The sequence below is a fragment of the Stenella coeruleoalba genome, assembly GCF_951394435.1.
Source record: "Stenella coeruleoalba genome assembly, chromosome: 15".
Classification (NCBI taxonomy): Eukaryota; Metazoa; Chordata; class Mammalia; order Artiodactyla; family Delphinidae; genus Stenella; species Stenella coeruleoalba.
In genome coordinates, this window is record NC_137161.1 from 26,941,847 (window position 1) to 26,955,303 (window position 13,457).

At 39.5% G+C, this 13,457-nt stretch overlaps 1 protein-coding gene across 1 annotated transcript; it reads right to left on the reverse strand.

The window, feature by feature from the left end:
• Positions 1-891: 891 nt before the first annotated feature.
• On the reverse strand, positions 892-10,568 carry DEFB125 (defensin beta 125; the record flags this gene model as incomplete). The annotated part of the gene is made up of 3 exons (XM_079944626.1): positions 892-915; positions 3,254-3,492; positions 10,511-10,568. 3 exons carry the CDS (start codon positions 10,566-10,568, stop codon positions 892-894), a joined length of 321 nt encoding a protein of 106 aa, XP_079800752.1.
• Between the last annotated feature and the right edge of the window lie 2,889 nt (positions 10,569-13,457).

The window sequence follows — 13,457 nt, forward strand, 5'->3', positions numbered from 1 at the left end:
ATCACCCACCAGGTGATTTGCCCTGCTGTCATTGTTATGGTAAATGAAAAATGCAAAGTCACTTGAATTTCTAAAGGATTTGTTATCCAAAGTCTATGATTACTTACTTTCTGAATACCAGCACCAATCTTTCAACTATCAACTGGTTTGACACGTGGACCTTTTTCCACTCTGAGCAATCCATGATTGGCAGAAAAAGAAGAGGTGAGAGGTAAGTTTTCTTTCAAAGTTAAAGAACAAAAATTTACAAAGTGGAGACAGAAGAGCCTGTTAAGTGATATGGAAACAACCTAAATGTCCATCAACAGATGAATGGATAAAGATGTGGTACATGGGCTTCCCTGGTGGCGCAGTGGTTGAGAGTCTGCCTGCCGATGCAGGGGACACAGATTCGTGCCCTGGTCTGGGAAGATCCCACATGCCGCAGAGTGGCTGGGCCCATGAGCCATGGCTGCTGAGCCTGCACGTATGGAGCCTGTGCTCTGCAATGGGAGAGGCCACAACAGTGAGAGGCCTGCGTACGGCAAAAAAAAAAAAAAAAAAAAAAAAGATGTGGTACATATATACAATGGAATATTACTCAGCCATAAAAAAGAACAAAATGGGGTCATCTCTAGAGATGTGGATGGATGTAGAGACTATCATACAGAGTAATGTAAGTCAGAAGGAGAAAAATATCATATATTAATGCTTACATATGGAATCTAGACAAATGGTACAGATGAATTAATTTGCAAAGCAATAATAGAGACACAGACATAGAAAACAAACATATGAACACCAACAGGGAAAAGGGGATGGTTGGGATGAATTGGGAGATTGGGATTGACATACATACGCTACTATATATAAACAGATAACTAAAGAGAACCTGCTATATAGCACAAGGGACTAGTCTCGATGCTCTGTGGTGACCTAAATGGGAAGGAAATCCAAAAAAGGGGGGATATATGTATACATAAAGCTGATTCACTTCGGTGTACAGCAGAACCTAACACAACACTATGCTATAGTAAACACTTTACTATAGTAAAGAAACTATAACTGAATTAAAAAAAAAAGAATGCTCTGAGTATCACAAGATATTAAAAAATTAAGGGTCAAAAAATATTTCCCTTAAATTATCAACATGCATATCTTGGGAAAAAATGTTGCAACCAGTATTCCAGTTTGAAGATTACCACTTTATTTATTTATTTATTTATTTATTTTTGTGGTAGGTGGGCCTCTCACTGTAGTGGCCTCTCCTGTTGCGGAACACAGGTTCCGGACGTGCAGGCTCAGTGGCCATGGCCCACGGGTCCAGCCACTCCGTGACATGTGGGATCTTCCCAGACCGGGGCATGAACCTGTGTCCCCTGCATCGGGCAGACAGACTCTCAACCACTGCACCACCAGGGAAGCCCGAAGATTACTACTTTATATTTTCAGATCTTCTCATATTGATTGAGATGATTTCATGAACAAGTGCAAAAATTTTTATTGAGCATCCACCATGTGCAAGGCACTGGTCTAGCAGCTTGGGATGCAGCCATGAACAGGACCACAGTGTAAGGACCCCATGTACATTATAGTAGTGATGACAGGCTATATGTAAGTAAATGATAAAATAATTTAGAAGGAGAGCAAAGAAATCTACAAAATAATTTCAAAGAATTTAAATGATAGGAAGAAAATAATGCAGAGTAGTGTGAGGAGTGGTCTTGTGGCCAAGGATTATTTCTGAGGAGATGACATTTAAGGCAAAGGTATACAAGAAGAGTACTCTAGGCTGAGGCAGACTGGTGGCCTAGGGATGTCTTTATGGTGAAAGAATGCCTCTGTGAAGAGGTGTCAGCCATACAAAGAAATGGAGAAGAGCAATTTAGGCCAAGGTACACTAGAAAGAAGGCGATCACCTTGTCCAGGTTTGCTGAAGACTTTCTTGGTTTTGGCACTCTAATTCCCATGTTCTGGGAAGACCCTCAGTCCCAAGCAAAGTAGGATAGTTTGCCAGCCAACAAGAGGCCCAAGATCTATTGGAATATGATGCCTACTTAAAGGTCAGTGGCCTGATGGCCAATATCAAATCTACAGCTGGGGTCACTGGCAGCTTGACCCTAAGAAAATAAAAAGAATTAGAGAATAAACCTTCTTGATTCTGAGACATTTAGGCATCTGGGACTGTGGCTCTCAGAAGCACACCAGCCTTAGTTCAGCACATTAACAATTAGTCAACCTTAGAGTGAGTAACTACTTCTCTGTGATATCAGAGAGTAAAGTCGCTGATCCACCAGTTGCTGTGCAAACAGCACTCACACGCACAGAGGCAGACAAAGCATAGACCCCCTACACACAACTAGTATTTGTGGACAAAATGAACATCTGGAGAGGCACGCAATGAGACCACCACAGTTGGAAGTTTTGAGTAGACTTTTGAGTGGAAAGGGCATTGGAAAGATAAGTAGAATTTGTGATGTAGCTCTTAATTTAATATGATGTACTCTTAAGGCAAGTCCCATGTGCACCTCTATCTAGTTAAATCAGTGTTTGTGGTGAATGAGGTAGTTTCTAACTAAAACTGGGTTTGTTTCCGGTTGAAGTATTAAACAAAATTTGACCTCATGATACAAACAGGGATTTAAAGTCAGCACTTACAATAAATGTTGGTGAGGACAGAGGGACAGGAAAGGGAGGACTTGTCTGGAACTTTTTATGTGCCTTCATAGGTACTTCCATATATGATAGTAAGTGTTTCAGGTATTACTAAAATCAAAATTTCAGTCTCAACTATACAGGTAACTCCAAACTGTGGTATTTATTTATGTGTTTGTTTGTTTGTTTATTATGGAAAAATACACACACAAATATCACCTGATGCCAAATATTAGCACATGTATATTAGTATATCAGAGGAAAACAAAGAAAAAATTTAAGCCCAAAATAAAGAATCCCTATATCTTCTATACACTTCTCTTTATACATTTCTAATTGTGAGGTAACTCTCTCAGTTCTTGCCTTGGCAGTAGCATTATGTCCACCTCTATGTCATCCAATTCTCAATTGAACTGTCCCCGGTGAAATAACATCTGTAGAATTGGCTCCCTGGATATTAGTCCCAATACTTATATAGATCTGCTGTCTCAGGCTCATGAGAAAATGTTGTACCCTCAATGCTCTGAGGAATAGTTGTCAAAGTCTGGGTAGAATCTCTCTCGGAAGCAGTCGTCCCAGTTACTGTGGTTTCTTGAGTCTTAGTTGTTTTAATTGTTACCTCATCATCAAACCCAGATACGGGAGAAAAAGGAAAGCCATCGTGAGTACCAAATCCAAAAGTTACATCTTCACCGAATGTGGGACGTATTGGCCATGGAGTGTAAGGATCGTCACTGCTTAGGGGAATGCAGCATGACAGCTTGTTCATACAAAGAAGTTTGTACCTTTCGAGATGTAAACATCGTTTTCTGCAGTGTCCTACACCATTCTTCCAGCATCTTTCAACAAACCAGCCAGCTGCAGGGTTAAACAAGCAGTCAATTTTTAAATTCTAGCCACAAGACAACAAACATTAATTCCAAAGTTTGACAACTACTACTATTGCCATCTAAAGTAATATGATAACATATACCACAAGCCATTTGGAGAGACAAAGAAGAAAACTAAAACTGTATATTAAAAACTGTGACATGTGCTATCAAGGAAATTGCTGGTGGTGGGGAGAGGAGAGAGAGAAGGAGAGGGGAGGGGGCAGGAGAAAGACCAGAGAAGAAGGAAAGAGGAGGAGGAGGAAGAAGATGAGACAGAGAGGATAGACATATGCAAAGCTAATAGTTAAGCCATGGCAAGGCAAGAAGGATGAAAGGAGGCTACAGGATACACAGGAGGCAAAGATTATTTCAGGAAAGGACCATCAAATGCTCAGTCCCAGTGTGGAGAAACAGCATCATGTCTTTAAGGTATTAAGAGAAGGCTGAAGAGTCTGAAGTATATTGTGCAAAGAACAAAGGAGCACGAGATAAAATGAGCTTGAAGTAACCATGCCATTGCCTAATCAATTTGGCCATTATTAAGCATTTTTATTTATTCCAAACCATTATGTGAGTTAATTTACTTCAGTTAGCTGGGATTTCACATGGAAATTAGATAAGGGAAAAGGAAGAATAGAATCTGGGAGACACGTTAGAAGCTTTGGCCAAGTAAAACATGAAGATGGCTGGAACCAGGGCTGTGAGAGTTGTAAAGAAGAGAACAGATTAAAGACATCGATTGTTTGGATATAAGTCAGCGGAGGATGGAGAAATCCAAGTACATTAGTACATTTCTGAGCTGATACAGGGGAGATTCGTGATACTTGCTATTCATAGAATAGTAAACAGAGGAAAGAACACGATTTGGAGGGAAGAGAAAAAGGTGGTTACAAGTACTTGTTTTGGGGTATATAGCACAATATACCTCAGATGTCCAGAGGGCAGTAGGATATAGCTGTAGCAACTCGGTAGACAAGTTTGGACTGTAGATGTAAATTGTGGAATCATTGCCATGGATAGTATTTAAAACTACAGTTATAGATAAAGTACATATAGTGTTGGAATAATGTGAGATAAAAGGGGGCCATAGTTAAATTCTGGGGAGTGTCAATATTGAGAGCTCAGATAGGAGGAGAAGGCTCAGAAGGAACAGCCAGATACTTAGAGCGAAACAGGAGACTGAGACACTGGAGAATTAGATTAGTTTTCCCAAAAGCAGACCTTGGGATAAATTTTGACTACTGTATAATAAATGAGTTGAGGGCATTCAGCACTCCCCACATCGCCAAATCAGTTTGGAAATGGGGAAGTTATGGAAATAAGACAGCCAAAGAGAGGAGAGTTATACAGTTAGTTACCACTGTGATTGACTAGAGCATGACCCCATGGGGAAATCCAGCAACTAGTGTATGGCTAGGACAAAGGTCCAAGTTATCCTTCTTGAGGGTCAGAGGAGCTGGAATATTTCCCCACCATCCAGTAGTTGATAGATGATACCAGAGTGAGCTGACAATTCCCTGTCACTTCCAGACTGCCGCGTTCAGGACTGATTTGCAAGCAATCGACCATGCTTTGAGGATACTGCCAGGTGCGGGTCAGGCTGGTGTGCATGAAAATGGCATATGCCAAAGGGATACAAAGAAAGTTGTATCAGGTATGACTAGATTACGCAAGTGAGGAAAACGTTTCCTAAAGGAACACGTGGACACTTGTAGGCAAATACTGCTGTGAGGTTGAGCGAGATAACGCAGGAGCTGGAGCCTCCACTGCATTTAACATGATGAGTGTCACTGGTAATCTTCAGAGTGGTAAGAAGAGGAGAAACAGAAGTGAAGTGGTTGACATGTGAATGAGAAGTGGAAATAGCACCTGGAGACAAAACTCTTAGGAAGTTTAGCTGTGAGGAAGAGCAGAGAAATAGAGAAGTGCTCGGAGGACAATATGGAGTCAAGGGAAGGTTTTTCAGGTTTGTTTTGAAGGCTGCGAAATAAGAGAGCATGTTTGCAAATATTAAGAAGGAACAAGTAGAAAGGGAGAGATTAACGTAGAAGAGGGAAATGAGGCAAAAGAAGGGCATAGTCCTTGATTAGGTGACAAGGATTAAGAACACATACAGCATCTGACTGTACGTGATATGGAGAAGCACACTTCCTCAGCTATGTCAAGAGGGAAAGAGAAGATGGGTGAAAAGCCATACTGGTATGAGTGTTGGCAGCGGTAAAAAGTGCCATTTGAATTTTTGAATGTGGGGTAAAGTCCTAAGCTGGGAGGGAACATCACAGACAGGAGTGGAGCAGGAGAATTGAAAAGAAAGAAAGGTCAGTGCAAAAAGGTGGCCTAGGAAAGAGGAAAGATGAGCTCACACAAGAAATACAGTAGGATTACGAAGCAGCGTGTTAATTCATTGGAGGAGGGAGGATAGGCATCTACCGTGAAACTAGTCTGTTCCATTGTATGATCATTTATCAAGCAACTATATGACCATCTTTCTCAGCAAACCACCCGAGAAGTACCAAGGTTGGTGTATTCTAGGAAACAGCTAGTGCAAAGGCTCTATGTTGGAGGAAGCCAAGGATGTATGAAGAAGGTCAAGTAATTCTCAAAACAACCCTTTTTGCATTTAACTTGATAAAGTATGAAAAGTACCTTTCGTGGGTTGAGGTGGAGAGAGAGCACAATGAAAACTTGGCTCCTATTTCCTCCCCTGGGGATGTTGGCTTTATCCCAACTTCTCCAATGATTCACTGTTCTTTTATTATTTTACTGGCTCCAATTCTATTGCCCTTGGTAGAATTTTCTGTAAGTTTCGAGGGTAGCCGTACCACATCTTTCATCCTGGACAAAGTCTAACATTGCTTCCTCATTCCTAACTTCTACAAAGATTACCTCTCTATGTATTTTTTTTTTTTCCTCCAGGGTACCCATCCTCGAAATCTGAGTCCTGTCAGCATTTCTCTTCCATTCCCAAACACGTTAAATCATCTTGTTCTGTCAATTCTTCTTTAAACTTGCCTCTCACTTGCATTGCTCATTACTCCTTTTCAACTATTCCTGCCAGAGTTAAAATTTCGGGTACAGCTCATCACTCAACAGAGGTTTGAGCCCCTAACTATGGTACAGACTCTGTTCCAGGTCCTCGGGGTACATTTGTGAACTAAGCAGACAAAATCACATAGAGCTTACTTTCTAGCAGGGGAAAACAGACAGTAAAGAAAACGAGTAAATTATCCTGTATGTGAGAGGATGATAAGTAGTTTTCAGAAATGAGAGAATAGATTTAAGTGGAATCTATTTGGTGTGTCATGGGGACAGATGACTGTTTCTTAAACAGCAGTTAGCAGAGGTCTTGAGAGAAGGTGACGATTAAACGATGACTTGAAGGTGGTGAAGGAATTAGTCACACCAGTATGTAGGGCAAGTGCATTCTAAGCAGAGGAAAAAACAGAACTCTGTGGGTTGAGCAAGCCTGGCATGTTTGAGGAAGGGCACTGTGGAAAGCCACACTTTGCCAGTGTGGCTCTGGCAAAGTGAGCAAGGACTAGAGGACTAGAGTAGTGGGAGACGAGGTGAGAGAGGTCATAGGCACCAGATCATGGAGGGCCTGGTGGGTCACTGTAAGGACCCTGGTTATTGTTCTGAGTGAAGAGGGGGCCACTGCCGAGATTTGAGCAGAAGAGGTACGTGGTCTGACTTCCAGTGTGAGCAGATCACACTCTATGCTATCTTGACAGAAGACAGCAGGAGGCAAGAGTAGAAGGACAGAGACCTGTGCGGAAGCTATAAGAAGCAGTAACAGGTGAGAGATGATAGTGACTTGAATCAGAGCGGTAGCAGTGGATGGAGGCGGTGAGATCAGTTGGTTCTAGACATAATTTGCAGGTAGATGTAAGAGATTTCCTGGTAGATACGGATATCACAGCTTAGAATATCAAAGATAGTTCCAAGAATATGGCTTAAGCAATACAAGGATGGTGACTGGGAATAATCTATAACTTAATGTATTTTTTTTTTTTTTAGAATGACAGCCATCACTTATTTCAAAGCTCCTCAGTCTGGCATTATTATGTCATTAGGACTTGTGACCTCCATCACCAATATTTCAAAATCATAAATCTAAAAAATATGAATTACAGTGGTATTAATTCAGGCACATAAGCCATCTAGCCAAAATATTATCCCTTGTGTGAATTCTCTCTGAAAAAAAAAAAGAAAAGGAAAGAAAACAGATACAGAATCAGATAGCATCAACTTAAATACAGCTATTAACAGCACTCCACTGATGGACAGTTTGGCTTGGTAAAATGTTTCTTTACAAAACCCTCAGGTGCCATCTCAATTTAAAACAGAAAAATACACTCAAAACATTAAATAGTTAAGTTGCAAAATAGAACCTATAAGCAAAAATTTATAAATCAGCAGGAAACAAATCTACCGCCCTCACAATAAAAGAGGAAAATAAGCAGAACCACACACTTTATAGAAAATTCGAAATACATGATAAATATATATTTGAAGTTTGACTTCTCCATAATCAAAGAAATAGAAAATATTATAAACTTAGATATGTTCCTTCATTTTAAACATTTGCAATATTCAGAATTTGACAATGCACTAAGCAGACAGGAATAAGGTGCATGTCTAGGAATTTTATGTTGAATGGTTTATGTCTATGAATGGTTGTATAGAATATACTTGTATATGAAACATAAATACACTTCTTAGCAAAAATGATAAGCACATAAATGTCCAAATATGAAATTGGATAAAAAAGGTACAGAGGGACTTCCCTAGTGGTGCAGTGGTTAAGAATCCGCCTGTCAGTGCAGGGGACACGGTTTCGAGCCCTGGTCTGGAAAGATCCCACATGCCACGGAGCAACTAAGCCTGTGTGCCACACCACCAAGCCTGTACTCTAGAGCCTGCGAGCCAGAACTACTGAGCCTGCACACCACAACTACTGAAGCTCACATGCCCAGAACCCGTGCTCCACAACAAGAGAAGCCACCACAATGAGAAGCCCGCGCGCTGCAACGAAGAGTAGCCCCCCACTCGGCGCAACTAGAGAAACCCCGCATGCAGCAATGAAGATTCAACGTAGCCATTAAATTACTTAAAATTAATTGATTTTTAAAAAGGTACAGAGCACCCATTGCATGAAATTCTATGCAATAATTAAAAGTTCAGTTTTTGGAGAATATTTAATATGTGGGAGAATACTCATCATGTTTTAGAAAATTTTAAAGGAGGATATACATTTTTTTCCCACGTTATCCAGGAATCTCAGGGAGAGCAAAAGGGCAAAACCATATTGTTACTTCTTTATTATTTCAAAACTTTCCAAAATTTCGGTGAATAGTTCATAATCAGAATTGAGTGTAGGTGATAATTCTTTACGTCACTTACATGTGTCCATGTGAATCAAGATATAGATACATAGGCACATGTATGTCCATCTCACGGTAGTGATTACCTTTCTAAGCAAGATACAACGTCTCCAAGTTTGGAGTCCATTTTCTTAGTGCATAAAGAACTCTTAAAAATCAATAAGAAAGAGTTCAGAAATACAATGGAATAGATGTTCAAACTCATTTATAATTGAAGCGTGATGAATTCAAACAAAGATAAGGCAACATTTTCACACATTGAAATGTAATACACGAAAGAATGTGATAAAAAAATGGAGTGATCAGTGTGTGGGAAGCTGACACTATCACACACAAGTGATAAGAGTGCACATACTGTAGTCCATTCGGTCAGTTGTTTGCCAATCTTGCGTGTGTGTGTATGTGTGTGTGTGGCCATAAGGGGAAAGATATACATTTGTTTACTAATTTTCCTAGCTGAATTTTTTCTGATAATTAAAAGTTTCCTGCTTAGCAGACCAATTAAAATAAGAAAGGAAATTCACAACCTCACCCCCATATATTCTACGTATACATTAAAAATAATGAAGTAGGTTCAGGCACTGATAAGAAGTCTCCGAGATATTGTGCTAGTACATTTAGAAGAATCCGTATGATTAATTTACATTGGTTTTTTTTTAATATCTTTATTGGAGTATAATTGCTTTACAATGGTGTGTTAGTTTCTGCTTTATAACAAAGTGAATCAGTTATACATATACATATGTTCCCATATCTCTTTACATTGGGTTTTTAAAAATCTAAGGTATATAAATATTTGGATCTACTAGGATATACAACTAATTGGTAAGATTACTTCATTGAATGATTCAGAGATTCTGAAAGAGAAGACTGAAGTACTGTTATTCCAGGGTAGGAGAGTCCTTTTCCTTAAACTCATATAAGCCTATTGATTGCTTGATACTTTTTAATCAATTGCAAGTATTACTTTCCAATAAAAGTAGGTAAGTTTCCAAAGTAACATTATTAAAAAGAGGGAATAAGCTCATTCATTATTGATCTATTAGCAGAAGGTCCCTATTGGTCACTTACCTTTTTACTCTGTCTTAACTTATCCCCACTTCTAACTTAAATTTGTGTTATCTTTCTGACGACAGCTCTGCAGATCCTACAAAAAGTGTGATGAACTTGTTCACCGTACCTCAGAACATAAACAAACGAGCACCTCCCTTGAAAACACTTTCACGACAAAAGAGAATTCAAGATGGTAGTGAGAGTTGGACTAATGAGACACAACAATAAAACAGGTGCAACAATGAAATTGTTAAAATAGAAGCAAAGTCAGGCTGAGTTAACAGTGGTTAGTTATAGAGAGAGACAGAGAGAGTTGCTCAGAAGACTGAGGAAATTCTTCCTTTGGAGAAATGTTTCAGAAGACACCCCAGTTTCATAGGTGCCTCTAACAGAGTCTTAGAGAGCAGGAACATGGAGCTGCCAGCATGCCATCATAAGAGCACTTGTGCTGCTCTTTATTGGCCCAAGGCTTTTCCTGTGGACCTCTTGCCCCCTCAAGACACCTGGGAGCCCAGGGTCAACAACTCATCCTAGTTCCATCATCTCTCCATTGTAGGGTTCCATTACCTTTGGTCACCAGATTTAGTAACCCACATATCATGAAGGTCAGCATCAGGAGATTCATGGCTTCTGGGAGAGAGGGAGCCCTGTGTCCTGAGGAATGCAGAACGCTTTGCACAGTTAAGACTCTGAGTGGTCACCTTTACTGGCCTATCATGGGTGATGAACCAGAGAGGAGGAGAACGCTATGCCACCCAGAACACCAGATGATTAACTTACATCATTGAGTGTGCATGACAAAATAATGCTCTGTTCTAGAAACTGTTATAGGAAACTGAGGCCTTATGAAATGAAGTATAATCCTAAGGATGTGTAGGGCCTGATGGAAAGAAACAACTCCCCAATAAAGTCCTCCTTAACCTTGCATGGAGCCAGTTACGTCTCCTCTGTCTGTATGCAACACTGTGTATATAGCCATGATAGCAGAATGCTATATCATGATCCAATTTGTTTTGGACCAGTAAGCTTATGATATCCCGTAGATTATCCCCTTCTCCATCTGAGTGATGCCCCAATCCATTGTGTATTAATTTTTTTATAAGTTGTGAAGTTTGCTTTAAATGGATTTTTTTTTTTTTTTTTTTTTGCTATGGATATCCAATTTTTGCAGTAACCATTTGTTGGAAGTACTATCCTTCCTCCATTGAATTGCTTTGGCAGGTTTGTCAAAAATTAGTTGGCCATACTTGGTGCTCTATTCTATTGCATGGATTATGTACCTGTTCCTCTGCCAGTACAACACATTCTTGATTACTGTAGCTGTATAATATGTCTTGAGATAGTGTAGGGATACCTCCTGCTTTATTCTGCTTTCTGAAAATTGTTGTAGCTCCCCAAGTTCCTCTGCCTTTCAATAAAAATTTTAGAATAGTCTTGAGTATATCTATAAAAGATCTTGTTGGGAATATGAAAGCAATTGAGTTACAGCTGTGTTGTAGTTTGAAGAAAAATGACTTCTTTACTATGTTGAGTCTTCCTATCCATGGACATGTGTGCCCTTGTCACTTCATTTAAGCATTTTTTCTTTTTTTAACATCTTTAATGGAGTATAATTGCTTTACAATGTTGTGTTAGTTTCTGCTTTATAACAAAGTGAGTGAGCTATACATATACATATATCCCCATATCCCTTCCCTCTCACGGGTCCCTCCCACTCTCCTTATCCCACCCTTTTAGGTGGTCCCAAAGCACCAAGCTCATCTCCCTGTGCTATGCAGCTGCTTTCCACTAGCTATCTATTTTACATTTGGTAGTGTATATATGTCCATGCCACTCTCTCACTTCATCTCAGCTTTCCCTTCCCCCTCCCTGCGTCCTCAAGTCCATTCTCTACATCTGAATCTTTATTCCTATCCTGCCCCTGGGTTCATCAGAACCTTTTTTTTTTTTAGATTCCATATATATGTGTTAGCTTACAGTATTTATTTTTTCTGTTTCTGATTTACTTCACTCTGTATGACAGAGTCTATGTCCATCCACCTCCCTACAAATAACTCAATTTCATTTTTTATGACTGAGTAATACTCCACTGTGTATATGTGCAACATCTTCTTTATCCATTCATCTCTCAATGGACACTTAGGTTGCATCCATGAAAGAAAAAAAGAGCTGGAGGAATCAGGCTCCCTGACTTCAGACTATACTACAAAGCTACAGTAATCAATACAGTATGTTACTGGCACAAAAATAGAAATATAGATCAATGGAACAGGATGGATAGCCCAGAGATAAACTCATACATATATGGTCACTTTATCTTTGATGAAGGAGGCAAGACTATTCAGTGGAGAAAAGACAGCCTCTTCAATAAGTGGTCCTGGGAAAACTGGACAGCTATATGTAACAGAATGTAATTAGAACACTTACTAACACATACACAAAAATAAAAACAAAATGGATTAAAGAGCTAGATGTAAGACCAGAAACTATAAAACTCTTAGAGGAAAATATTGGCAGAGCACTCTATGACATAAATCACAGCAAGATCCTTTTTGACCCACCTCTTAGAGAAGTGGAAATAAAAATAAACACATGGGACCTAATGAAACTTAAAAGTATTGCACAGCAAAGGAAATCATAAACAATATAAAAATACAAGCCTCAGAATGGTAGAAAATATTTGCAAAGGAAGCAACTGACAAAGCATTAATCTCCAAAATTTACAAGCAGCACATGCAGCTCAATATCAGAAAGACAAACAACCTAATTCAAAAATGGGTGGAAGACCTAAAGAGACGTTTCTCCAAAGAAGATATACAGATTGCCAACAAACACATGAAAGGATGCACAACATGAGTAATCATTAGAGAAACGCAAGTCAAAACTACAATGAGATATCACCTCACACCGGTGAGAATGACCATCATCAAAAAATCTAGAAACAATAAATGCTGGAGAGGGTGTGGAGAAAAGGGAACCCTCTTGCACTGTTGGTGGGAATGTAAATTGATACAGCTACTGTGGAGAACAGTATGGAGCTTCCTTAAAAAGCTAAAAACAGAACTACCAAAGGACCCAACAATCCCACTACTGGGCATATACCCTGAGAAAACCATAATTCAAAAAGTGTCATGTACCCAAATGTTCATTGCAGCACTATTTACAATAGCCAGAACATGGAAACAACCTAAGTGTACATCAACAGATGAATGGATAAAGAAGAAAGGCACATTTATACAATGGAATATTACTCAGCCATAAAGAGAAACAAAATTGAATTATTTGTAGTGAGATGGATGGACATAGAGTCTGTCATATAGAGTGAAGTAAGTCAGATAGCAAAAAACAAATACCATATGGAATCTAAAAAAAAAAAAAAATCGGTTCTGAAGAACCTAGGGGCAGGACAGGAATAAAGGCACAGACATAGAGAATGTACTTGAGGACACGGGGATGTGGAAGGGAAAGCTGAGATGAAGTGAGAGAGTGGCGTGGACATATATACACTACCAAA